The following is a 26,007-nucleotide window of genomic DNA, read 5'->3' on the forward strand; positions in this document are numbered from 1 at the left end:
AATATAATAACGGAAGATAAAAAGAAATTAAAACTCTTGCTAGAAATTACTTGTTCAACAAGTATGTATTCCATAATTGTTCACATATATAGAGGAACGTGGGTGAGTCTTGCAAATATATTACAATATCAAAATTTGTATTAAAATCAATTTGATATAAATTCAAATATTACAGGTATTATGAGAGCTCCTAAGTATATTAAATACTCGTTGAGATAAGTATGCCTCAAGCGATGAGGACGACTAACCCTTCATTTAAAAAAAAAAAAAATCCTAATATGGAGTTCTAAAATAGACGTGCAGCTGGAAAATGATCCAAACATAGAAGAACACTAAATTTGATGGCTATAAAATGATCTAAATAAAACAAATTGTGGCTTACCTACGTGAAAAACAATTATTATTATTCATATTCAGATTAGATTTATAGCAAGTTGATCTATATATAGTACCAAAGGACTAGATTAAAATATTTAAGAATCTTTTATCTTCATTAATAATTCAGAGTAATACTTCCTGGATATTTATAATGATATCTAGTCTTGCTTCCTTCAATCTAAAAGGATTTTCCAATTAGGTAATATGGGTATTTCATTAAGGGATTAAGTGAACCTTCAAAAAATCTTGCTAATTTTTGTGAAGAAGTCTTTAAAAATTAAGATTGATTCGACTAAAGAGCCATCTAGCGGGTAAATAATAAAGTATGTCTGTTTAAAAGACGTCACCGGGTGCACTGTATACGAGGGTTGTCTAAAAAGTTTATGAACTCAACGTGAAGATGGTATTTCTCGTAAATAAGAGTTAATCACATCTATCTAGCATCTTTTGATAGTTAGTCACGAAAGTTTCAGGCATTTTGGACGCACTATTGTTATGTAACAGACGAATTAACTCCAAATTGGAAAAATTGAACTGTGTTGCAAAATAAGGTATTTGTTATCTGTATGTATATAATACAGTTTTTTTGGCCTTCATGGGGGTACCCATGCCGTTGGGCATAGGAGGCTAAAACTTTGTATGGATGATTCTTTTGAATTAAGCTTATTCAATATCCAAAAAAAAAAATTTTGGAGCTCAAGGAGACTTTAGGGTGTTGAGATATAAATCAACAAGTGACTGGCGACTCAAAAACCACTATACGAATAAGGATGTGTTCTATATTTATTCAAAATCTTCTTTTCTTTTTCTTTGCCACAAGGTGTATCTATTTCAATAAATAGTTAATAATTTAACATTAATATAATAACAAAAATATCCATCCAACCGAATCAATAAACGATATAAAAGTGTTTTATATCGTTTATTGATTCAGTAGGATGTTTACGTTTTTTATTAATAAACGATATAAAAGTATTTTTTGAGAAATGTTCAAGTAAAGATATTGTTTATTGAAAAAAGTTAATAGATAAAAAATTAAATTGTCTTTTTTAAAACTTGGATATGAAGTTTCACCATCGATAAAACACCAGATATATCTGCAGTTGAAGAGCTTCTCTTTGCGTATAAAACTTGTTGGTCCTTGGAGATAATGGCTTTAAACATATTTTCTTCTTTTCCAATGTAAATGCTATGTAATCGTCTCGCTTTGGGCGATAAAAGTTAAAATTTTCGTTTAAAATGCTTCCAATCTCTATATACAATGGCTTAAGTGTTGTGCAGTCGAAAAGAAAATTGTCGCTTGTTTCATCCTCCATCTAGCAGAAATAACACATACGTTGATTACCAGTGAAATACTTTGCTCTCACTTCGAGAGTACCGGAGAGTATTCGATATTTTAGCCACTTTTCCGCTGAAAATAGCAAATAATTATCAATAACACCAAAGCAATTACTGATGGGGTAGTCAATTTTTCTTCTTGCTAAATAATTGCTAAAAGGCTCTCATGTGGGAGTCAAATTTAATTTTCTAAGAGTAGATGTGGTTAAAAAAGAAAACCGAAGGTGTAATGGTACTGCCGGTCTTGGAACTTTTTTTAAGTCCAGAGTGGGGCTCATCTGTGTAACTTCTCTCGAAAAAGTTAGATAGATGACTGTTCTAAAATTGATCCTCTCTTCAGAGTTGCTCAATCCATTAGGTGTTAAAAGATTTCCACAAGTCATCAAAAAATATGACAGAAAGGCCGCCGTATTTTAGAGTCTTCCTCGACGATATATTTTTTTCTTGTTTAGCCCAAGAAAATACTTTTCAAGCATGGAAACCTGCGCTACTTCGTTTTTTTCATATGGTGTTACCCTTAACAAAATGTACTACCTATGAGACTGTATGACTTCACAGCTCGAACTCTCTTCCAGGTATTGAGCTTAAAAGATGGGGAAAAAGTATAAGTTTGCCCAAACTTAGACCTAATTTCTTATATGTTTTTTTCCATCCATTCATCTCCAATCCAAGATCCTAGCAATTTTGTGCTCATTGTAGTGTGGAAGGGTGGCCAAAATCTTTCGATTAGATCACTGTATTCACCTATAATTTCTGTTTTTTCCACATTCATTTACAGTGCAGAACATTTTGAAAAGTTTTCTAGAAGGCTCAGAGTCTTTTTTATTTATTCAATTGTTTGCAAAGGTCTACCAGAAAAATCATTGTCAGGTCGTCCGCATAGCAAATACACTTCGGATGTGATGCAATTCAAAATCAAATTAGTTCTGGGCAAAAAAAGAAATCGGTGAAAATTGAAGTTTTTTCATTTGCAAAAAAAATGGATTCGTAGATAGAATTAAGTTTGTAGAAATTTGTCTGGAAGTTGGTTTGTATATAAATTGTACACTTAAAAATTGATGCCTAAATGAAATATCTGTCATTTTATGGTTTATTTATTTTCCGTTTTTTTCACAAAAAAAATTCATTTTAAAAAAAAGAAATGCCACAAAACGATGCATTTCGGACATAAAACTTAATATTCTTAATTATCTTGCAAGTATTTTTAATTTCCGGGACATTTTATTATACCATTTTTGCAATATTTGCTAAAATGAACAAGTTTTCGTGTGTTATTTTTTCAACGCCATTATTCAAAATAACTTTTTTGTTTTTGCAATTACAATTACAATGTCAATAAGTTCTATTTTCTAAATTTTTTCCAAAATTAGTGGAAAAAAGTTTTTTGGAATTTTCTTGGAGAGTTTTGATTTCTTTTGAAAAAAAAATAAAAGATGGATTTCTTATCTAGACCAATTTTTTCCTGCATATATGTTAGTATTTTATTTTAAGTTTTTAACTTCATTTTTTTTGCCATTGAATCCTACACAATTTTTGTCGTATTTATAGGAGTCCCGTCTTGTTGAACGCAATATTTGGCTTTCTTTGATTGCTTTGTGATCTTGCAAACCTAGGGATGCACTTTCGTTTGAAAAATAATCTAGTAATCCTTGCTAGTCAATCTATATTCAATGGGGAATCAAATTGGCTTCATTTTGTGACCTTTAGATGAAACAATCCCGAGCATCATTACTGAGGCCGGATATTTGATGTTAGACACTTTACAGAGGTTGTAGTTGACTTTTCTCAAACATACAACCCGTTCCTTTTGTCTATTGTACACGGGATCTACTGTCAATGTCTTCTCGTTCGAGAAGAACAAAATTCGGGTTTCGCGATAATTCAGGTCATTGTAAAGCTTTTTGCACCGATCAAATCGTAATTGTCGTTGTTATTGAGCTAAAGGTCGTTCAATATGTTGGAAATACTTTCTACTAGCTTTTTTATAGCATTGGATACCGTGTAACGGCTCACCGACTGCTTATTTGCCAAGTCCGCCATCGTCATCTTCGGATTTTTCAAAAAAGCTTTTTTTGCCGTTTCATGCTTTAATTTGATCAACCTTCCCTTCTATGTCCATCACTGATATCTTCACCATTGTTGATCTCTCCTTTGACCCTTCAAACGATGGTTCCGTAGAAATTAAGTGTTTTTACAATATCAGAATTGTTCAATCCGGCGCGGACTAAACGATTCACTCCTAGACTGTTTTGTTACATTTTCGTTAATATTTATCCTTAAGAACTAGTTAATTAAGGCATTCAAAAGATAAACAATCAGATATTCTTTTTTGTTAACATAACTTTAGTATACAATTAACCACAACCTCTCAAAACGCAATTAAAGTCATGTTCTTTAACGGCCGGTATATATATATATATATATTATACAGGCACGATATGATAATGCCCGACCGCACCGAAGGGATCTAAACATTAAGAAGAAATAACATTGACACCATTGTCAACGTGATTTTTCACTCCTTCCTTGGTCCATGCAATGCCCGGTAGCCCTTTGCTTGTATTTCTAAAAATTGGAAAGAGTGACTAGCTCTTGCTAAACAGTGAAAATTTACAATTAAATATTGAATAACAGTAATCCCGTAGTTGACAATACAACTCAAGACACGAATCTTTTTCTAAGATTCTATTTAATTAATCCAGATCCTCTCTTAGAGAAGCAAAGATCAACTTCTTTTTACCCAATGTTAATATCGTCACATATTTTTCAAATCATCCCGTCCACTGAAAATTTCGTGAAGAAGAGATAATGTTATTTTATATGAAGGAAATATAAATGTGACTCTACATTAATTTAAAATTAGTATTTAATTAATAATGTCTGACTAAATCGTAACTACTACTACTAAGTAACATGGAGCATAGGTTTTGGGGGGTACGGAGAAATAAACCTCCTGTACAACTACAAGTGAAGTTATATATAGAAATCTCAGTAAAAATTATTTCGTCTTGTCTTTGACAAAATTAACACTGTTCTCAACGAAGTACATATATAATTAAGATGTACGTACTCACTGACTCAAGAATACAATTATCAGAAATATTACCAAAGACCAGCAGGGATAATTTGGAGTAGAAATGTTAGGTTCTCCGAAAAAACGAAAAAAAAAAGAGTCTCCTTTATTTTTTTTAAGGAAAACATAATATTTTGATGAACTTTTTTCAGACTGTGAAAAGGCATTTTTACTCATTTACAAATGGACCTTTTTTTAAATTTGATTATTTGAAATATTAAATTCCATATCCGCGGATTGAATATAATAAATTTAGGAAGACCAATATGGGATCATACATTTATGACGTTCACTTAAAAATACTAAGTTTTAGCCTTCACCTCTTTTTTTTTTTACTTAGAAAAATAATAATGAGAACTTCTAATACCAACTACCTCTTTCAATTGACCTTTTTTTACGTACTTAAACCATTTCAAATATCCCTCTATCATGGAAAATCTCAGATAAGTGAATATGATATATATATATTTGTTGTTGAGATTAGCATATCATCTACTTGGGAGATCAGTTAACTGATGGTAATGCATAGAGCAGCCAAAGAGATTGGAGAAACATCTGTTTGATGAATATTCCTAAAATCATTATTTTATAATTATTAATGACCTTCAATTGAAAAAAAAAAAAAAAAAGAGTTTACATAAAGTAATCAAAAATAAATATATATATATTTCAGTGTATTTTAAATTTTTTTTCTATCTAAATCCTTGTACTAGAATACAGATTTTTTTTCCATCTCTCAAATGATTGTGTCACAAGTTTAACACACAGAAACACTTATTATACAATCAATTGGTTATAGTATGTACAAATAAAAAGTTATATAAGACATTATAATCATTATGCAATATATATATAATTTTGTTGAGGAGTTCAATTCTTAAGTGTGTGAGATCTAAAAATAGAGAATAGACACACTCATCCAAGAAAAATCCCATTACAACTATAAAAAAAGTTATGGCATTGATTGAATAAAACTTGAGACTTAAGCTTCTTGGAGGCATGACAAAAACAAGGGAGGCTACTGTTGCTCATACAGCTATCATTGGCACTGCACCTATACATATATGTTATATAATATAAATTATATTTTCCCCAATCTCTCAAATTGATAATTCTTTTATTTTCTCCCCAAAGAAAGATGTGTTGTTTTTTTTACTATTGAAAAAGGAAGAATTGAGGAATATAAAAAAGTTCTTCAAACTCTGCGAAGACATTATTATTATTATACATCATTAGTTGTAACGAAAATGTTATTATAGCTGCTATCGATAAATGGATAAAGAGATAGTGTGTGTTTGTGTGAGAGAGAGAGAAAAAAAAAAAATATCTATCCAAGCCTGTGTACCAATTACTTAATATCATTTCAATATGTATTAAAAAAGACATTACAATAATACAATTTTGATAAATAAAATAGCAAGAATTACATTTCAAGTCAATTTATCTATATATATATATAGGAATGATCTTATTTTGGAAAACATAAGAACTGTTCGTACTTCTATGCAGATTTTTTTTCTTAAAAAAACACAACTAGAAGATAACACTTTTTTTTTCTTTTTGAATAGTAGAGAGGCTTTGAGTTAAATAAAAAATAAAATCAATATCAGTTGATTTTATAAGAGTATAAAAAAAACTCTTTGCCTATATTAAAACTATAACCCAGAGAGAGAGTCTTCTTTGTTTCATTCCCTCATTTGAATTTGTTTATTATTAACACATAGAAATGGTAACGTTAATACCAAGATTTCCGTTGTCCGCGAATAACTGAGCTATAGACGTATCAAAAACCAAACAGTCAGAATTCAATATTGCTAAAGAGACTCCTTCATGAATAGATCTAGGAGTAGCTTCCCAAGTAAGGCGTCGTCTATGCCCATTTAGTTCTAATCTGTGAAGAGAAAGAGGGATAGTAATTTGTGATTTTTAAAATGGATTAAGAGTTAACACACTACCTATACGCAAAACTCTCTGCTTGCTTTCTTGTACCTATTAATTGTACGATTGCGAAAAATTGCTGATGCCCGTCAAACTTTTCTTGTTTTTCTAACACAAGCCTATATATATATATGCACAAGGAGAATATGACGATGAATTCCTTTTCTACTATACAACACTCTCAGTGGACGTGTTGTGATTTTCTTCAAATCTACTTACATAAAATGATGACCGAAACAACTTTGCATCATGACCCAATCCACTGCACCAGGTAAATTGATATCTGTTGCTAGGAACACTATATCCTCGCCTTGAAGTGTAGTGATGGATTTGTGAATTTGCATTAAATGTGACATGACTTGTTCTAGTGACCCCTGCCATTTGCAACTTGCTCCCGGGCAGGGACATGAATATGGACGAAATTCACACGTTTCTTCGTGGTCGAGTTTATCATTGTGAAGTAATGAAGCTCCACAACCTTTTGAAATTATAATTTTTTTAGATGAGATAGAATAAGCGTTCCCTTCCTCTTTTGATTTCTTTACCTGAGGATTGATATTTGCATGGAAACATGACTGTTGAGGCCACTTTTTCCATGGCGAGATTCCGAATATTTCCTCCTAGTTGTCCCCGACAAGTGGGACAACAACTTAACTTTGGTCGACATGCTGAGCAAACTAAATGTCCTGCGTGGCACTGAAAGAAACATACAAGAAAGGGATGTGTGAGTGAGTGGCACAGTGTGTCCGTACCTGGAGTATGGGAGGCAGCACATAGTCAAAGCACACGGGACACTCGAACAAGGATGCCAAATCGTGGTTGATGTTGCTTGAATTATTGTTGGCAGAGTTGGAAGTGGATGCGGAAGAGCTGTTTGGGGGCACTGGCATGGCCGTGATGGAGGCAGCGGACACGGCGCCTGAGGAAGAAGGGCTATTGCTGTTGTTGAGTGAAGAAGAAGAGGAGGAGCTCATTCCCAAGGCTGGAGAGCACAAGGACGACGACGGCGGCGGCGATGAACAGGAAGAAGACGAGGAGTGGAAACGAGGGATCTTCCTGTCAAGGCCTCCACCACAAGTCACACTGCTGCTTAACCTCCCTCCGCCTCTTGAATGCAATTCAACTGCCAGAGACCCTGAGGCCATCTATTTAGAGTACACAATCCTAATCAAGGACACACTCAGGGAGTGGAAGGAGAGCACTCTCTTCGATATCCAGAGGATTCCAGACACCAAAAATCGTCTTCTATTTTTTTCCTTTTACTTTGGCCTTCTTTATCTCTCTCTCTCTCTCTCTCTCTCCCTCTCTCTTTCTCTCTCCTTCTGTCGCTCGATCCTCCTCGTCTGTTCAATTCACTACTCTTCTTCTTCTTCCTTTTTTTCTCTTCTCTTTCTTCTTCCCTTCCTTCGCTCTGTAAAGATAATATTTTATGAACTAATCCATCCTCCTCTGCCTTTTAGTACTACTAATTCTACTACTACAATAACATTGAATACGTACAGAAATTATAGAATCAAATTCTCACTCTTTCTCACCCCCAGGGATACCAACACTCAGCTGCTCTCTAGCGAGCTCCCTCATTTTAAATCCATATTATTATCATTTAAAGGAACAGGGCATTCTCTCATTTTGGACCTAGAAATAATGGAATTGCTCCGCTTTTTCATAATCTTAAAAATAATTATTCATGATGTACGGAATGACATTTGTTTGATAATTATAACTATAGGATTATTTCCTATGTATATCCACAAACAGGATATTCTAATAGTGGATAGATATCCATATAGTGGTGTACTCACTGTCATCCACTACGTAATTTTTTACTTTTGAAAGGATTTGTAGAACGTCAGAGTGGGGAAATGTGCATCAAATCATTTCGTGTATTACTAAAACACGAAATGATTTTATGCATATATAATACAGTATTAGATTGCTCTATTTAAGAAAGGAAAATACACCATATATCATAACATAATGCATTCTTGCTTTGACATCTCTTTACATAATATCAGGTGAACAACGTTTGGGTCTCTTACCCTACAAAAAAAAAAAAAAAATCATGACGTGGAGTCTAAGCACTTATATTTAGTAAAAGCATCTCTATTCCGATGCATTCCATATGAATGGTGGGTTTTAAATAAAATGGATTAGAATAAGCATGAAGTGGTACCCATATTATATTATATGCGTTTGAGCTTCTTATATTGATAAACGTCATATCACAAACTTAGAACTTTTTTGATGAAACCTAACTAAACTCCTTTCCATCCCTACAGAAGCTCATCTCCTGCCACATAATTAAAAAAAAGTATGCGTGGTAGTGGAGGAAAACGCTTAATTAAAGACGCTCGTCGCACTCCCTTAAAAGGATAAAAGAGTGCGTCCTAAAAAAAGATGAACGTTGATATAAACTGACTTTTAAACTATTTGAGACAAATGTATAGATTTTATATTGATAAAGTTTTGATGGTGAAAGAGTAGATTTGTCCAAAGGTGTGGAGAGGCTTTACCCGAATTTTCAATGAGTGCCAAGACGTTGTTTAACTGGAAGATGTGGATGTGGGGAAAGTGAGTTGAGGGGTGTTGAGTTAGAAAGAGAGAGAGAGAGAGAGTGTGTGTGTTAGAGAGGGAGAAGAAAGAGAGAGAGAGAGAGAGAGAGGAGGAGAAGGAGGAGGAGAAGAAAAAGAAGAAGTGGGACTTGTGAGCTAGAAGAGGAAAAAAGGGGAAGGAGGAAGCGCCATATTAAGTATAGATATAAATAAGAGTGACAATGATAATTCGTGGTAGCTCAAGTAGTTCGGGTCCTCCGCATCGGACGGTTGTGTTGGCTCGACCTCAAACAACGGGGATTCGTTCCCCTGTGCGTTTCCCCGTGACAGGCCGGAATGTGGTGATAAATCAGCCTGGATTACCGGGTCAGCCCGGATCGCAAATAACAGTGCCTCTGCAGACGCTGCAGACCTTACAGCCGGGACAGGGTATTCCGACGGGTCAGGCAGGACACCTCCTGGTGAAGACGGACAATGGTCAGTACCAGATCCTGCGCGTGGGTTCAACGGGCGGGCTTCCTCCCTCCTCGTCCCCCGCCGTGGTGTCCTCTGCCGCCCCTCCCATCGCCTCGAGTGTGTCGTCCACTCCTTCGTCCGCTCCCCCGCCAGTGTCTTCGGGCAGCGGGTCCTCCTCGAGTTCCTCCTCTGGCATGACGGGTCAGATGACGCCCGACACCGCCAAACTGAAATGCAAAAACTTTTTGGCCACCCTCCTGCGCCTCGCATCCGAACAGCCCGAGTCTGTGGCGCGGAATGTCCGGAATCTCATTCAAGGACTCATTGATGGACAAGTGGACCCGGAAGTGTTTACGACGCGACTCCAGCGCGAACTGAACTCGTCACCTCAGCCCTGCCTCGTTCCCTTTCTCAAGAGATCCCTCCCTTACTTGCAAAGGTCTCTCTTTACTAATGAACTCACGATTGAAGGAGTTCGAGCTCCTCCGAGAAATGTCCTTGCCGCCCCTCCCATTCACTCTACAAATCATGTTCGCATGGCACGACCTCAGTTGACAGTTGCAGCGCCCACAATAGTACAATCGCCTAGAGGGAGACCACCTCTCAACCCTGCTAATCGCTCTGTGGTAACCCTAAATAGACCTCCAATACCCACAGTATCCACTCCCAGACCTCTTACTACGCATTTAATACAGCATACCAAAATTCCATCCTATTCAACTGCTGGATCTGCACCTACACCGAGGCCTGTCATCATGCCACCAGTTACTAGAATGCCGACTCCACAGTCAATATCAACACCTCAAATAGCTCCACCACCTCCACCTCCTCCATCTTTACCTATTACGTCTCCTTCAGTTGCACCCATCATTCCGCCCACACCCATATCCACTGCCTCAGTGAAGGAAAAAAAATCATCCAACACTTATTCAGTGGCTGGCGATGAAGATATCAATGATGTTGCTGCCATGGGAGGCGTCAATTTGCAAGAAGAAAGTCAACGCATGCAAGGCCCAACAGATCTCGTAGGAACTCAAATACGCTCTTGTAAAGATGAGACATTTTTGCAAACAGGCTTGTTGCACTCTAAAGTGGCCAAAATATGCAGGGAACGAGGTCTTGAGGAACCATCAACTGATGTGATATCTCTTATTTCTCATGCTACAGAGGAGCGTCTCAAAACCTTACTTGAGAAACTTAGTATCATTGCAGAGCATCGTATGGATGTAGTTAAACTCGAGGAAGACTATGAAATAACGCAGGACGTTAAATCCCAGTTGAGTTTCCTCGGAGATTTAGATAAATTGGAGAGGCGACGTCACGATGAAGCTGAGCGGGAACTTCTTCTTCGGGCTGCCCGATCCCGGACCAGAACTGAAGACCCTGAAAAAGAAAAACTAAAGGCTAAAGCCAAAGAATTACAGCGGTTTGAAGAAGAAAGACTACGGCACGATAAAGCTAACAATACGGCGCTCTTAGCTTCTGGTGGACCTAGGAATAAAAAGTTCAAATTAGACGATAATCTAATTGGAGGTCTAGGAACCTCCAAAACAGCGGCTATGCCTATCCGCCCTAGAATCAAAAGGGTCCATCAAAGGGACTTGTTATTTCTTATGGAACAGGAAAAGGAACTTAAAAGAAGTTCCATCCTATGGAAGGCATATTGCTCTTAGTCTTTCAAAGTGCACTTTTCACCTTCTAACAACAAATATGAATGAATGGTCGTTGCTGCTTCTACAACTGCTGCTCTGACCATTTTGCAAAAACATGAATTAAAAAAAAAAAAAATATTATTATTTCTGGCATTTCCGTTTATAACTACGATTATATTTATCCGTGTTCCATTGACACCGTCTCGTCATTTGCTTATTTGTGTTAAAGATAAATCATTTTGTGAACATTATTGTTTTTGAATCAACAATATATATATTTTTTTCTATAAATTTTAAAGAGTGCTCTGGACTCGGAATTATATAAAAAAAATCATGTCGATAAGTAAAGAAAATATTTTTAATATTATAATACCAAAAAAAGAGAAAAAAATATTAAAAAAGAAGATATTATTATTATTATAGTTTTAATCTTTTTATTATTATGTACAATACTTACGTTTATTACTTTCAAAAAAAGAAGAAAATGAATAATAATAGTGAGTGACTGAATGAATGAAAAAATTGTCGTTCCCTATTTTCAAGCTTCATTTCACTACATAGTTATGCCTCTTGTGCCATATTTTATTGCTAAAAGCTAAATGTACTTTATTTAATATTATTTAAAAAAATGATACACTTTATAAAACTAGAGGGAGTTGAAGCTTTTCATTGTATTACTGATATATTGTGATTGCGATGAGAAATAACTTGTGTCCAGACTTTCTTCATTGCATTTGTTATGGCCCGACATGAGTATGAAGCGATCTTTGGGGGGGGGGTAACTGAAATGACACATGCCTCTCACAGGAGCGTTGTAATACAGTGTTCCGTTCGAGGAATCGAAACTAGGAGAAGTAACTCATTATTAGTATAGTTCAACGAGTTGGAAGGAAAAAAATAGAACTGCACATCAGTTGATACATGTCTTAGATGAACAGTTTTCTTATTAATGTGTGCATATGCTCGGCGTAACTCTATTGGTTATAAGGTTCTATCAGAGTTTATTGGAGAGAAAATGCATTGATCAATAATTATTTTAAGCATGGTGTCTGGCTAAGGTGGGAGAGACACGATATTAAGTTACTACAACCCCTAAAATAACTTATTTTTATTTCATTGTTAACAGTATGTATATAATCACTACAAATACTAATAGATTATTTTTTCCCCCAATATATAGAAAAAACACAGAGAAGTTAAATTATGAGCATCCAGGATAAGGATTAGTCCGATTTTTTCTCATAATAAATTTGATCTTATTGTTCATGTCTTCTTCATAAATAGCTCTGCTTCTTTCATAATTGACACGATTTCTCATGATGGTCGGCTTTTCATATCTTCTCGTTAGCTTCCATCTCTGTAGAATACCCTCGTTGGCGACAATTCCATTAAGAACCTTCATGGCTTTCTCCACATCATTGTTTTCTACCATAACAGTACGAGCGATCCATTTTGTTTGATTCTTAGCGAATCTGAAAAGAGATCCCTGCACAAATTCAGAAGAATTGAATAGGGATTAATACATATTATGAATAATGAAATCATCGAAATATTTACCGATAGATGCATAAGGATTGCCTCTAGGAGCTCTATAAAATCAATGTGATGTAACGATTCAATCGCTTGAGCTGTAGATATTATTTAAACATAATTAGAAATACGTCTGGAAATGTAAATAAAGTTAGAACTTTGTTATATTTATAATACCTAAAATCCCACAACCTCATCAAATGATTTTTAACCAGCATATTATCTGCTGACTAGAGATAACAATAAAAACTTGCACTTTGCTCGCTTTTAATACGTTTCAATTTGCAAAATAGGGGTAAAAAAATTAATAAGAGCACTAATATCTTGCAGTTTATTAAGATGCTCACAAGGATTTGGACAATTTTCACATCCCTAAGAATTGTAATGCTTATGAAAAAGCTTTTTAAAATATATTATGTAATCCTTTATATACAAGGCCTTAAAAAATCCCATATTTTCTAAATCAGTTTCTTTGTTCAGTTAATATTTATTGGAGAATGGGGCCTGAAATGACTCAAACCCTTTGCTAATATATTTTTGAATTAAAACGTAGAATTCATGTCATTACATAATACACATGCCTACAATTACATCATCATATTATACTTTTTTACATGCTTTTAAGTTAAACTAAGTCATAATTATTAGCATAAAAAGTGAAATCAAGCAATATCAAAATACGTTTATGCTTGTTTCTATAGGCATTGAATTTATTATAAATGAGTCGTAGGTAATTTGAAACGATTGTTCGAATGTTGTTTGATATTTGTAGGTGGGAATAAGATGCAAAGTTGCGTGTTTTTGTGGGTGAGCTGTTTGTGGATTCCTTTTTCCATGCAGCTATAAAACTTATTGTTGATGGAGGATTGGATTCTAAATCCAGCAGCTGTGACGTCAATTTCCTCCTCGCTGCAAGACAGAGAGAGATATTAGTTATTAGTTTATTACATTAGATTTTAGATTAGAACTCTCTCTCTTATCCCAAGTGACTGACACTCTTGACACTCTTGGAGCTAACTGAGGCAATTCAATCATTATAATTAATCTCTAGCTCTCTTTGGCGTTTGAAAAATGGCTGCAAGTCTTGGGAAATATGACGAGTTCGGCCTTCCTCTCATCTCGGACGAAGATTTAAACTCTCGTTTGAATAAGTTGTCCACGAACTTTAATAACATTTTAACCTCCTCCTCCTCCTCCAGCGTGGCAAACTTGGAAATGCCCAAAATAATTGACATTTCCCATCCTCCCCCTTTGATGGTCCTCCCTAATTGGAAGGCGAATACTGGAACGAGTGAGACCGAGAGTGTCAAGTCCTCTCAGAGTCCTGTGGACAACAGCAATTGCGTTCTACCCTTTCGTCCCATACCCGAAAAAAGCATAAAATCCATCAAGAATTGGACTCGTGAATGGATGTGGGATTTCTTGGAGAGGAGTAGTTCCATTCTCTCAAACTTTCCGAGACCCTGCTACGGAGAAATCCCCAATTACCAAAATTCTAAGAGTGCAGCTATTTTATTCTCCAAGACTAAGGTAAATGACTTAATTCGAGGTTCCAAAATCCTTTTTTATTATATCATATCCTATTCCAGACATTTGAGTCCGCCAAAGTGGTCCTCCTCTCTCCCTCTGCGTCCTTAACGTACATGCGGGAATTGTGTCTTCGTAGTAAGAAAGTGATTTACTTTCGTCAGACAGATTTTAAAACCGACCAATTCTTGTGGCGCGTCGATCCAAACAAACTAAAAAAAGATGTGGATTATGTTCTCGCATCAACAACACGTGGCTTAAAGACATTTGGAAAGCCAATCAAATGTAGGAAGAAGTTTTTTCATGAAAAGATTGACTTGGTCATTGTGGGCTCAGTTGCTGTTAATAAAAGTGGGGCTAGAATTGATACTGGAACAGGCCAAACTGATTTGGAATGGGCTATTCTCCATGAATTAGGAGTCGTGGAAGCAAAAAACATAACCGTTGCTACTATAGTAGATTGTGTACAAATCCTGGATGAGTCTGTTTTGCCCAATTCTGTTATGCAGAAGCAGGATCTACCCGCAGATGTTATTGTTACGAAAAAATGCATCACTCATGTGAAAAATAGATTTAAAAAACCAGATAAGGGGATTTTGCCAAATCTCTGTTCTAATGAAATGCTGAAACAGTATCCTGCTATTAAGCATTTCATTTAATATTCCATCTTTTAGTTATCCTGTTCTCCCCAGCACTTTCACTTCCACCCCGTCTAACTACGGTTCTATTCGTTTTAATAAATTATTATACAGAGCAACATGAATATATTGTCATGTTGCTCGGTATACGTGTATATTGTATCTTAAGCTATTATCCTTGTTATATATATATATGTAAATTTATGTATGTATATAGACAAGTAAGGTGATGAATGATGATTTTATTCATAATGCTCTCAATAAGTTTAAATTTGAGTCTTAATAAGGTAAATTTCAATAGTTTCCTTACTTTTGATTCAAATTGCATGGATCAATAGGATTTGAAAGATTCCCTTTCCAATATTTTGGAAATGGGATGTCTTGAATCTTTCTGTATTGTTTTCCTTTTTGATCCTAAAGCATTATACCATCTATCAATTCACACCATACGTTGTACTCATTTTCTTCAAAACAACCATGGATGGGAACACGCAACCTCGTGGATTATAATTAAATTCCATTTATTTCCATTTTCTCCATCTCTTTTGAATTATGATAGTTCATCTCAATGTGAGCCTACCTCTATAGAGACTGCAAATTCATGAGATAGAATGGATACTCCTTGGTTTGAAGCATGAGATATTTTTTCTTGTTATGTTAGCTGGCGATATTTCAAATTACTCACAAAGATATGAGTCACCAAGCCTGGCTATCCGCTATCTACTAGTCGAACAGTTGGTGTTTCAATAGACAAATTAGTCTTGAGTTGCATTACCCTTTGAAATATATACTTTCTTGGTCGCAATTTGCACTTGTTCGCTTTTGGATATATAAATCTATATATTAACTCCTCGTAATGTCATGAAATGCCTGCCCTTTGGTACGTTTTTGAACTTTATATCATGTATATTTTATGAATTTTACTGAGGTGGTTAAATGATGTATTCTTTATTAATGAGAGGTTCCCTGATTTGTCGTAAATGTGACATTTCAGTGTTTTTTTCATTTGTACGAAATCCCCTGAAGTGGGGTTTTATGTGTATACCTCCACATCAAAGCGATGTATAAAGAGTACTTTTTATTATTATTTTGATTCCTCATTGACCTAAATGCCGATATTTTCCCTGTCATCAGTCGTTAAAATGATTGTTTGTTCGCTGCATTCAAGAAGAGTTTCAATCTGTATATTTAACATTTTGTTTAATTTTTATAATAAAATTTGGGAGTTTGATACTATAATGAATTGACACACAAAATATATAAATGATCTGACAACGTTGTTATTGTTCATTTCAGATTTTGAGTCTATGTTTTTAACAAAATTAATTAAGAAAATAATATGGCAACGGAAGCTGAAATAGATGACGAGGAGTTTTATGATGAATTTGATCCAGAAACTGAAGCCTTGCTCTATAGTAGAATACATCATCAAGAATCAATTGACGAGGAGGTGTCAATCGTCGTAAGTAATGCAAAAAACAAGTCTGGTTTACTGGAGGATATTATTGAAGCTAAAAGTAATAATGGTTTGAAGCTTCTTCAGACAGATAGCGGGATTTGCTCCCCAAAGGGTAGTCGATCCCCATCTCCACTGGAGGAAGAAAAGTCCAGATTACAAACAATATTAACCACACCTAAAGCCCATGGCCTGTCATCAAGTTCCTCTTCAGATGATGATAATGGCATTAAAATCGAATATAAACACATGAAAGGTCTTAAAGAGTCTCACATTACTCAAAAGAAAAATCTAAGAGCCTATACGCAAAAATGGAAACCGTCAAACTCTTCCTCCGATTCATCATCTTCATCGGATATTGAAGAAGAAAATAAAGATTTGAATATTATATTAAATATTGATGATGTTAAAACTAGGAAACAAACGACTTTTCGCTCATTTGAATCTATTGTTGGAGAAACACCTTCCTTGGCAAGACAAATTTCAAAAAATAAATTTTGGACAGATCACATGAATCAATTTTACAATGACGTGAATGATACAGCAAAAAATAAGACTCTAGAAGAAATTTGGGAAGAACTCCCTGACGATCCCCATCTTTGGGAAGTGAATCTGGAAGATACAATATCCTTCAACTCTTCCTTCAAAGATCGTAATCGTTATTTTAAAAAGCCTTTGTCTCGCTGTAGCAATTGTCGAGAAAAAGGGCATTCGGTTAGAGTATGCCCCTCACCTCGTAAACAGATAAAATGCTCAATGTGCGGTGGTCAGCATCGAGAAACTAGATGTGATCAGTCTATGTGCCTTCGTTGTGGGGAAGCTAATCGTATTTATACTCGTGGGTGCAATAGATGTATAAGATTTGATAAGTTTCGTTGTTCCGTCTGTTGTTGTTTTGGCCATGAAACAAAGGCATGTCCGAATGTTTGGAGAAGATTTCATTTGACTACGAATGTAGGGGATTTTGTACGTGTTGAAAAATTTGTTGATCCTAAAGATAAGTGGTGTCCTAATTGTGCCAAAAAGGGACATTACTTACATCAATGCCCTGCATATTTAGTGTCTCCGTATCCTGCATCCATTGGACATGTTGTTGAATATTCTTTGGAAAATGTTCAAGAGAGTAATAATACTAATACAAAGAATCTCTCTAAACGTCAAGCATTCAAGAGGAATAAATCCCTTGCACTTAAAAGGAAGTTTTTCTCTAAGAAAGTTAAAAAAGATGATAACAACCTTAACCGTCAAATTCTCAGCTCACTTATCACACAAGCTAAGAATAAAGAAAAACGGGTTAAAAGGCGAAAGAGTAAGAATAAAATGTCGGGATTTGAAAATTCCCTCGGATATAAAAGAAAGAAAAGTGGCAAAAGCAAATTTTTTGACAGATGAAAAAAAAAAAGTGTTTTTTTATTGAGAGTTGGAACCTTACCTAAATGCTTTTGGGTTAAGTTTGATTTATATTCTATAAGTAAATTATTTTTCTAAGAATGTCAAGAATAAAAGTATATCTATTGATCTATTAGCTATGTCTACAAAATTTTATTGTCATGAATACTGTTCCGGTGATCGTGAGCGGACTATTTGTCGAAATCATTTTTACTGAATGATAATTTGGAACATTAGCCTGAAAGTGATATATTTAAATTCAATTTAAAAGGATAGCTAGTATGATAAATAGGTATTGTTCGAATGCTATACCTGTCTGAAAGGTAAATTAATTAATGTTTTTTGTAGAAAAATATTTTTTGTATTAATGATCATTATATGTACACAACGCGATAGTGTGTACTCATGGATTGACGAACAAGTATAATATCAGGCAAGAACAGTGATCTTCCCATAGTGTTGCCTGATATTATGCTTTTTTGTAAATCCATGATTACTTTCTATTATGAATGATCCCTCATGTCGAATTAACCATTATTAATTAACTGATAACGGAGAAGTAATTTGCACTTCTTCCGTTCGACGTGTTTGTATATAATTTAATTTAAGTAATTATTTTCGGCAATAATATTTTTCGCCAATTGTCCTAGAACCATAATATGTAGTTGGGGAACCCTTTTTCTCGAACATCAAATAAGCTACTGTCATTAAATTTACATTTATATTGTAAAACAGAATGTAAATGATTGTGGGAAGACATCAACCATTTTTGTTAACTTTTCTTTGACATATTTGACAAAAACAGTTTTTGAGGCGTAAAATTAGTTTAAGAAACCTTATTTTGGTAATGGTATACTCAGTTTTTCATTGTTTTTCCTGTTACTGATATCACTTGAATTAATTATTGATTGTTTTACTACTAGTTGATATAATTTTATCAAAATTCAAAACTCATTCAGTGAGGAGAAATTTGAGATAATCAGTTGCAACAAGTTCTGCATTTTCTTCCTACACTGTTTATTCTTCTATAGAATTACGCTTCACATCAAGTATGTTTTTTTAGCCAGATTAGGGTCTTGGATAGTTGATTTATCGGATCTATAATATAAATCTTTTTATAATAGTTGTGGAAAAATATAATTTTTTATTTTTCACTTTATTTCAATGCTGTATAAGAAGTATTACAATCATCCGATTTAAGTCAAGTATCCCCTGTTATGCTCGATAAATTGTTGCCAACGATAATCCAACTTCATAATGTCCTACTCCCTAATGGCAAAAAAATCGGACAGCCAATTTTCACAGGCCTCTATTGATGCCAAATTTGTACTTCCGAGTGCGTTGGCAATAGACCGGAACAGGTGGTAGTCACTAGGTGCCAGGTCCGGACTGTAGGGTGGATGCATAAGAACTTATCACCCGAGCTTTGGCGCGTCATCAAAGATGTGTGCAGCATGGCATTGTCTTAATAATAGCTTGATGTCTCCTATTTACCAATGCTGGCCGCTTCTGTTCGATCGTCAGCTTTAAGCAATAGAGTTGTTTACAGTAGAGGGTGGAACTGGGTGGGGATAAGAATCGCTCGAACACCTGTTGTGCAACACAAATCGAAAGAATATCACCCCCGTATACATTGCAAATTTTCTTGGTAAATTTTGACGCGTTTTTCCTTTTCAGGTAGTAAAAATGTCAAATATGGCGAATTTCTATCTTTGAGATATCCATGCTCTACGCACGATAATTCACTACTGACCCGGCCAAGTGCAATACCATAAAAAAAGTGTTTGTAGTATACAAACAAACCTTTACACCGCCTCATCCTATGTGACAAATAATGAAGGAGATATATTTAGTTAAATTAAGGGCGGGAAGTGCGAAATTACTTTTTCCCCCAACCTAATATCTTAATCTACCATAATACAATAATTCAACATCATGAAAAGCTGGTTATTTATTCTCAAAAACATTATTTATTATAATTTTCTTAATTTCTAACTCAAATTCGATAAGATTAATTCAAAAGCAATTTGTGGAAAATCTATTCACTGATCTAATTTTTAATAGATTCAAACGATAGCAAGCATATGTAGGTATGCAGTGTTATAATTTGTAAAGTTGTAGTCAACCCAGTTCAGAGTAATTGAACCAAAAACAAAGTGTTGCAACTGTTCCCGGTCTCCTCTACTATACATAATTAATTAATAATAGTATTCACTACTAACTTCCGTCATGAATGAAGAAACACTTTATTAAATATTGGACCTCGAAATTGAATTGCTGCAAATAATATTGTATTTCTTTACTAAATTAATTCCACAGAAAAGAAAATTGAAACTTGAAAATTGTAGTAAGAGATAATTGAGTCCACAACTCACAATTTATTATCCTCATGGATTAAATATCGAACTCATTATAATTTTATTACTATTGTTGTGTTTATTCACCATAAATATTTATTGGCTGTGAAAATTACTCGATGATGAGCTGAAAGAGTTTAAAAATAAAATAAAAATGGGGAAATATTATGCGTGTGAGGGAAGTGAGTGCACATTGATCCTCAAAAATAACGCCCAAACTTTTTTTTTTTTTGTATGTTTTTTGTACAGAGCATCATCATTTCGTCCCTGGGTTTCGAGAGACTTGGATTTGATTTCCTCGCATTTATTTACTATACGCTACATCAAAACTAACATGAAGTTCCTCATACTTTGTCTACTTATTTCTTCTGCATCATTTGCTCAACTTTGTCAAGCAGAAATCCAATCCAGTGAGTAATTTTTTGAACATGTATATTCATGGACTCACCACTGTGTTGTTAGAATTAGTTATTACTTATTAGTTACATCCAATATGTCCTGTAGAAGACAATTATTTCTATTTGATTTATACCTCATTTATGGGCGTCATATGTGCAAGATTATGTGAAAAATGTACTCTGCATGAGTGTAATCTTGTATTTGGAAAAACTATAAGGTTTATAACATAATACAATGATTAACTCATTGAGAAGCAAAAAAAAAACATGCACAACGAATGGGTTATCCGAGAGCGAAAAGTTATTTTGTATTGAGTCATTCTATATCAAATCAATCCAATCAGCTAAGAATTTGACAAAATTTAGTTTCCGTACATTTATGAGCGCGGGGCTGGAGGGGCTATAGTCCCCCGCCCCTCAAAATGAAAGAATTTTTGTCTTGGTCAAGATAAAAATCTATTTTTGGAAGAAAACATTATAATGGGAAAACAGGATTTTAGGATTTATTTTCTTTAAAAAAATATCTAAAAATTAAAATTGTTGGAAGGGCATTTTTTCTGTAAATTCTATAAGATACAGATTTTACCACTAAAAACCCAGGAGATACGATTAAAAAGAACCCGAAAATATATGACAAGGCAATACAATTTAATTGAAGTTAATAGACTCTAGTTGATAATTTATTATTTTATTTTTTTTACCACCAAATTTCAGAAATAATAATGAATTCATTTGTCAGCAATCAAAGAAGAGTTTTTAATTATATTCATAAGATTTCTATTTTCATTCCTTTAGACAGAGTTTTTAAGGAATTGATCAAAGTGTTTAACAAATGTCCACCTTTGAAATTATATAATTAATTAATGCTCAATAATCTAGTCTACTAATCCCTCGGATAGAAATGGTGTGTTATAGGTAACCAGCGGTTCACCAGTACAACTCATGGTCCAGAGTGTATTATAGGATATTAGAATGGGCCATTGATGCTCAAAGAAGCGTCGGAGGAAGAATTAAATCTGCCTTGGGCCCCAGCTGTGCATCTGCATTACCCGTTAGATTTTGAGATATAAGAAGTCCATAGTCCTCCGGGAAGTGGCTGCGGTAGAGCTTTTTTTATCAATCAATAGTTTGATTGTCCAAATATAATATAATTGCAATGAAATTGCACATAATAATATTGTCTTGCAATTTGTCTGCAACCATTTTACCAGAATCATTTTACAGTGAACCAATTAAAGATAACCATTAAGTGCATCACTTTTAAATACACAAATGCATTAAAATTTCAGGAACTCTCTCAATTATAGTCCTAAAACAGACCTATAACGTTTAAAAAAGTATTTGAGCATACAGTATTGTTGTAAAAAGGCTTTAGATCAGTTGTTCTCAATCTTTGAGTAGATAGGTGAGTCATTATTTAATATATATATGGTTTTATAAGAGGAAAGGTCATTTTTTTCTCTCAACAAACCTTCATAAAGCTGTGAGTGAGTTTTAGAAAAAAATAAGTCATCCAAAATTTTAACGAAAATTATCATATTTAAAAGTTTTGCAAATTGGTGGTACGCAATGTAAAAAGTTGGAGAATAACTAGTTGAGAATTGTAAATTCATGCAATTTTTTTAAAGTGACGTTAAGACGCGAATTCGAACTTTTAGACACGTTCCGAATCCATAATTTTTCTGATTGATTAGTTTAAAAAAAAATTCTACTCAGTATACTTACCTAAAGGACCCAAGAGCCTTTTTACCTGTCTAGCTATTTATATCCATTTTATGTACACAGGTCATCCTGAAGTTGCAATTATGATGGTAAAAGATTTTGTTCAAATATTCCGTAACTCAGAACAAGAATATCAGGAGGATAATAATAACAAATCCCCTCCATCAACAACAAGTGAAATTACTTCCACTCCTCCACTCTCAAGAATGCATAATAGGAAAGGATTCATCGATCCTCATCATTTCCCTTTCATGTGGTATGTCAATCCAGAATTTCTTAGAAGATATGGGAAAAGGAACAATAATCTGGATCATTTAGCTAGACTTGGACACTAAGGGAATTACTAGTGTTTTTGTTCTTATTTTTTTGTTTCTTTTTATTTAAATCGACCAATGTACTTTTGATATACATATATATTTATTAAGCCTCATTATCTCTTCTTCATTGATTACATTTTGGAAATAAAGCACGGCGTTACATCGTAATCACAAAAATATACAGTGTAATTTGTATTATGAACGCTGATTGGTTTAAATATAATTAACCAATCATGAGCAGTGAACAATTCCCAAAAAAATGGCAATTCTAGTTCTTTAGTTGGGAAGAATTGGTTAGCTACCAAATTAATTTTAGAGCTTTTCCCTTTTTTTTGGAAGAAATGCTTGTGCGAAACTATCAGTGTGATGACATGAAACTTATTATATTTTCCGGAGAATTTAACAAATATATTCCCCCTAAATATATATATATAATTCTCCGGACAACCCTGGTGGCACAAAGTGGTCGGCTCTTGATTTAACTATTGTCTATCTTCTCCACATCCAATATCCTATTGGCTATTGATAATAACACCTGTAAATAACATTTCAACTTCTTTTTTTTTTTTTTTGCCCTTCGATTGAGATGGTATTTTTCTGATTGCTTTTACGTCACAAAACATGAAATGAAGTTTATAAATCGAAATTTCTTCTTTTGTGGCCTACAAAGTGCTTTCTTGAACAATATTTTTGTAAAACATCTACATAATTTAGTTTAATTTTTAGCCTTGAAAGATATATATATATATAAAGCATAACATATTTTACATGGTATACATAAGTGGGGTCTACAAGGGCTTTCCCCCCATGCCCAAATTAAGGAATATTTCTTTTTCACTAGAAAAAATAATATTTGATTTTTTTTTTCAAAAATTTAAATATGAAATTTAAACAAAAATTCAAGTTTTTTTTCCAAAACTCAATTTCCTGTGAATAACTATGCATTTTTGAAATTTTTGTACAAAAAATTAAATATTGGAAATTTTTTCCAAAAAAATTAATTTATTTGTAAACAACTGTGGATTTTTAATTTTTATTCAAAAAAAATTAATATTTTAGATTTTTTTTTCCAAAAATTATTCTTTGAAATTTTTTCTAAAAAAATTAATTTTTTGTGAACACATGAATATTTAAAAAAAAAAATTTTAAAAAGAAAAAATAATTTTTGAAAATTAAAAAAAACAGCATAAATTACCTAGTATAAATCAGGAGCGTCCGCAGGGGCTCAAGACTCCCCCAAAAAAAAAATTCATTGGAATTTTTTTTTCTACAAATTTCATAAATGAAGTTTAATTTAATTTTCCATTTTTTCCAAAAAAATTAATTTTCTTTGAATAACTATGGATTTTATAAATTTTGCTTTAAAATAAATACATATATTTATAATTCTGCAGACGCTATTTTAAATGTTAACTTTATATTGTGCCACAGAATACTTATATTTTAGTAACTTCGATTAAAATAGTCAAAAATGACACCATTAATATATCGATTATCCATGGAATATACAATTATTCTCATTTCAAGTACTGTAAATCATTTATTTAAAATTATTTATCTCCTTTTTTGGTTGCTACTTGTACAATTTCCTTATACAAGTTACAACTTGTTGACAACATCCTCCCAATCGAAAGGTAAGACTAAAAATCTGTTGACTATTGTAATTAATTAATTAATAAAAACTTACTTATATCTGTTTATACAATGTTTGAAACATAACTTCCGTCATTCATACCATAGTCCTAAAACAGGGAGTATAGGTGGCTTTCTAGCAAAAGTGAAATTCCAGCTATGTAGAATCATCATTTCCTAATCTTATTGTATCGCATACTTGCATTCGCATTCATCTGCAAATTAAAATGTTGATATTTGCATACATATAACAGCATTTGTTAGCGAGAATCACTAATTCCGAGTTAAATACTGTTTATTTGTTCCAGTCATATGCATTATAGAGAAATATAATTGAATTCTATTGCGCTATCCTGTATTAATTATTTCACACTTCTATATGCCGGGTTGTTGCCAGAATTTTTATACAGGGGTTGGGGGAGTTTGATTTTTTTTCCAAGTATTCCGACTGACATTCCATCCTTTACAATTCAAAAAAGTGAAATGATCTTTATCTATCTATTTATTTCTCTATGATTCAAGACTTTAGAATAAAGTAGGGGTTCTCAAAATATGGGGAAGGTGATTAAAGTTTTTTGACTAGTATCTTTAAAAAAATATATCTTTGAATGAGAGAGGGGCCCGCAGATCAGTGGTGGATTGACATATCTTTCATTGGGAGGTTTATGTGTAAACTTTAGCGCTCCTACGCTACAGACTTACAAAAGTCTAATATTGATAATAAAAAAATCTCTTTGCTAGGCGAATTTAGGATCTTTAATTTTTTATAGGAAACTCTTAATTTACTTTATTTGTGAACTTGGCAGCCATTGGTGGTAATGTCAGCTCCAAGCGGGCCAAAGGGCCACGCACACATGTTAGATGTAGCTGCTTCTCATCTTCTTCTACTTCTTATTCATGGAGGACTTGAGGTTGGCAATGTTGGTGTGGCAGACTCGGTAGTCTTTGGACTTCATTTGCCACCAGATATTGTGGTCCAGGGGGGCTGAGTTCCGGTATCTGGAGTAGTCAGAAACTAATCAAAAAGACTCAAACGCTCAATACGTAATTGTTGCCATTTTCTGTATGCTTTTGAGTCAAAAATGGCCTTTTCTCAAACCTCTTTAACTTTCCTCCACTAGGTTTGACTTCTTTGACGCAGTATACGAGTCACGAGACTTTTTTTTTTGCAAATTTGCCCATGGATAAGGCCAGGTTGGGATCAAAAGAATGTTTGTTGGCTTCGGGGATTAGCTTGATTAGCTTACCGCTTCGACGAAGATCGTTTAATTTGGGTCCATCTTCGAGGCACTTGCGAACACGGTAGATGTTTTGGCAGTTAACCCCAAGATGCTTGACGATGTCCGGCATGCCATGGCCGGTGCGGATCAAAGTTACAATCTCCAACCTTTTTGCTTCCATCTTTGTCCAGAAGTGAGGAATATTTGTTTGCAATATCTCGTTTGAAAGATAACAACATCAGCTTTTCATTGCTGTGTCTAACTTTATGATTGAAACTCTTTGCTCATCTCAAAAATACAGTTAACTAGGTGAAGCAAGACTTATTCACTACCTTGTACTATCTGAAGGTAGGATTTAAATCAAAAAGTTCGAGAGGTATTGAAATCGACGATGACTTATCATCTATTTTTACAGGTCTATTCTTCTCTCATTT

General features: G+C 34.0%; 5 protein-coding genes and 2 long non-coding RNA genes across 7 annotated transcripts; 4 read left to right on the forward strand and 3 right to left on the reverse strand.

The window, feature by feature from the left end:
* Positions 1–1,176: 1,176 nt before the first annotated feature.
* On the reverse strand, positions 1,177–4,499 carry LOC121115393 (uncharacterized). The gene is made up of 2 exons (XR_005863472.2): positions 2,251–4,499; positions 1,177–1,789 (listed from the first exon to the last, which is right to left on the reverse strand). It is a non-coding gene; the product is annotated as an uncharacterized lncRNA (long non-coding RNA).
* Positions 4,500–5,432: 933 nt separating this feature from the next.
* On the reverse strand, positions 5,433–8,613 carry sina (seven in absentia). Its single transcript, XM_040707822.2, has 7 exons — positions 8,530–8,613; positions 8,228–8,362; positions 7,480–8,138; positions 7,273–7,423; positions 6,947–7,205; positions 6,745–6,846; positions 5,433–6,680 (listed from the first exon to the last, which is right to left on the reverse strand). The coding sequence occupies exons 3-7, from the start codon at positions 7,870–7,872 to the stop codon at positions 6,503–6,505; spliced, it is 1,083 nt and encodes a 360-aa protein (XP_040563756.1). The 5' UTR covers positions 7,873–8,138; positions 8,228–8,362; positions 8,530–8,613; the 3' UTR covers positions 5,433–6,502.
* Positions 8,589–11,804, forward strand: LOC121114012 (transcription initiation factor TFIID subunit 4). Its single transcript, XM_040707818.2, has one exon. It carries the CDS (start codon positions 9,501–9,503, stop codon positions 11,406–11,408), a length of 1,908 nt encoding a protein of 635 aa, XP_040563752.1. The 5' UTR covers positions 8,589–9,500; the 3' UTR covers positions 11,409–11,804.
* A 676-nt stretch (positions 11,805–12,480) lies between these two features.
* On the reverse strand, positions 12,481–13,072 carry mRpS21 (mitochondrial ribosomal protein S21). The gene is made up of 2 exons (XM_040707821.2): positions 12,945–13,072; positions 12,481–12,873 (listed from the first exon to the last, which is right to left on the reverse strand). Exons 1-2 carry the CDS (start codon positions 12,954–12,956, stop codon positions 12,589–12,591), a joined length of 297 nt encoding a protein of 98 aa, XP_040563755.1. The 5' UTR covers positions 12,957–13,072; the 3' UTR covers positions 12,481–12,588.
* Positions 13,073–13,394: 322 nt separating this feature from the next.
* LOC121114014 (methenyltetrahydrofolate synthase domain-containing protein) lies at positions 13,395–16,379 on the forward strand. Its single transcript, XM_040707820.2, has 2 exons — positions 13,395–14,447; positions 14,507–16,379. The coding sequence occupies exons 1-2, from the start codon at positions 13,989–13,991 to the stop codon at positions 15,101–15,103; spliced, it is 1,056 nt and encodes a 351-aa protein (XP_040563754.1). The 5' UTR covers positions 13,395–13,988; the 3' UTR covers positions 15,104–16,379.
* A 42-nt stretch (positions 16,380–16,421) lies between these two features.
* LOC121114013 (uncharacterized) lies at positions 16,422–18,063 on the forward strand. The gene has a single exon (XM_040707819.2). It carries the CDS (start codon positions 16,422–16,424, stop codon positions 17,928–17,930), a length of 1,509 nt encoding a protein of 502 aa, XP_040563753.1. The 3' UTR covers positions 17,931–18,063.
* A 2,473-nt stretch (positions 18,064–20,536) lies between these two features.
* Positions 20,537–22,900, forward strand: LOC121114011 (uncharacterized). The gene is made up of 2 exons (XR_011779258.1): positions 20,537–20,694; positions 22,468–22,900. It is a non-coding gene; the product is annotated as an uncharacterized lncRNA (long non-coding RNA).
* Positions 22,901–26,007: the final 3,107 nt, after the last annotated feature.

Source organism: Lepeophtheirus salmonis, chromosome 3 (assembly GCF_016086655.4).
Source record: "Lepeophtheirus salmonis chromosome 3, UVic_Lsal_1.4, whole genome shotgun sequence".
Classification (NCBI taxonomy): Eukaryota; Metazoa; Arthropoda; class Copepoda; order Siphonostomatoida; family Caligidae; genus Lepeophtheirus; species Lepeophtheirus salmonis.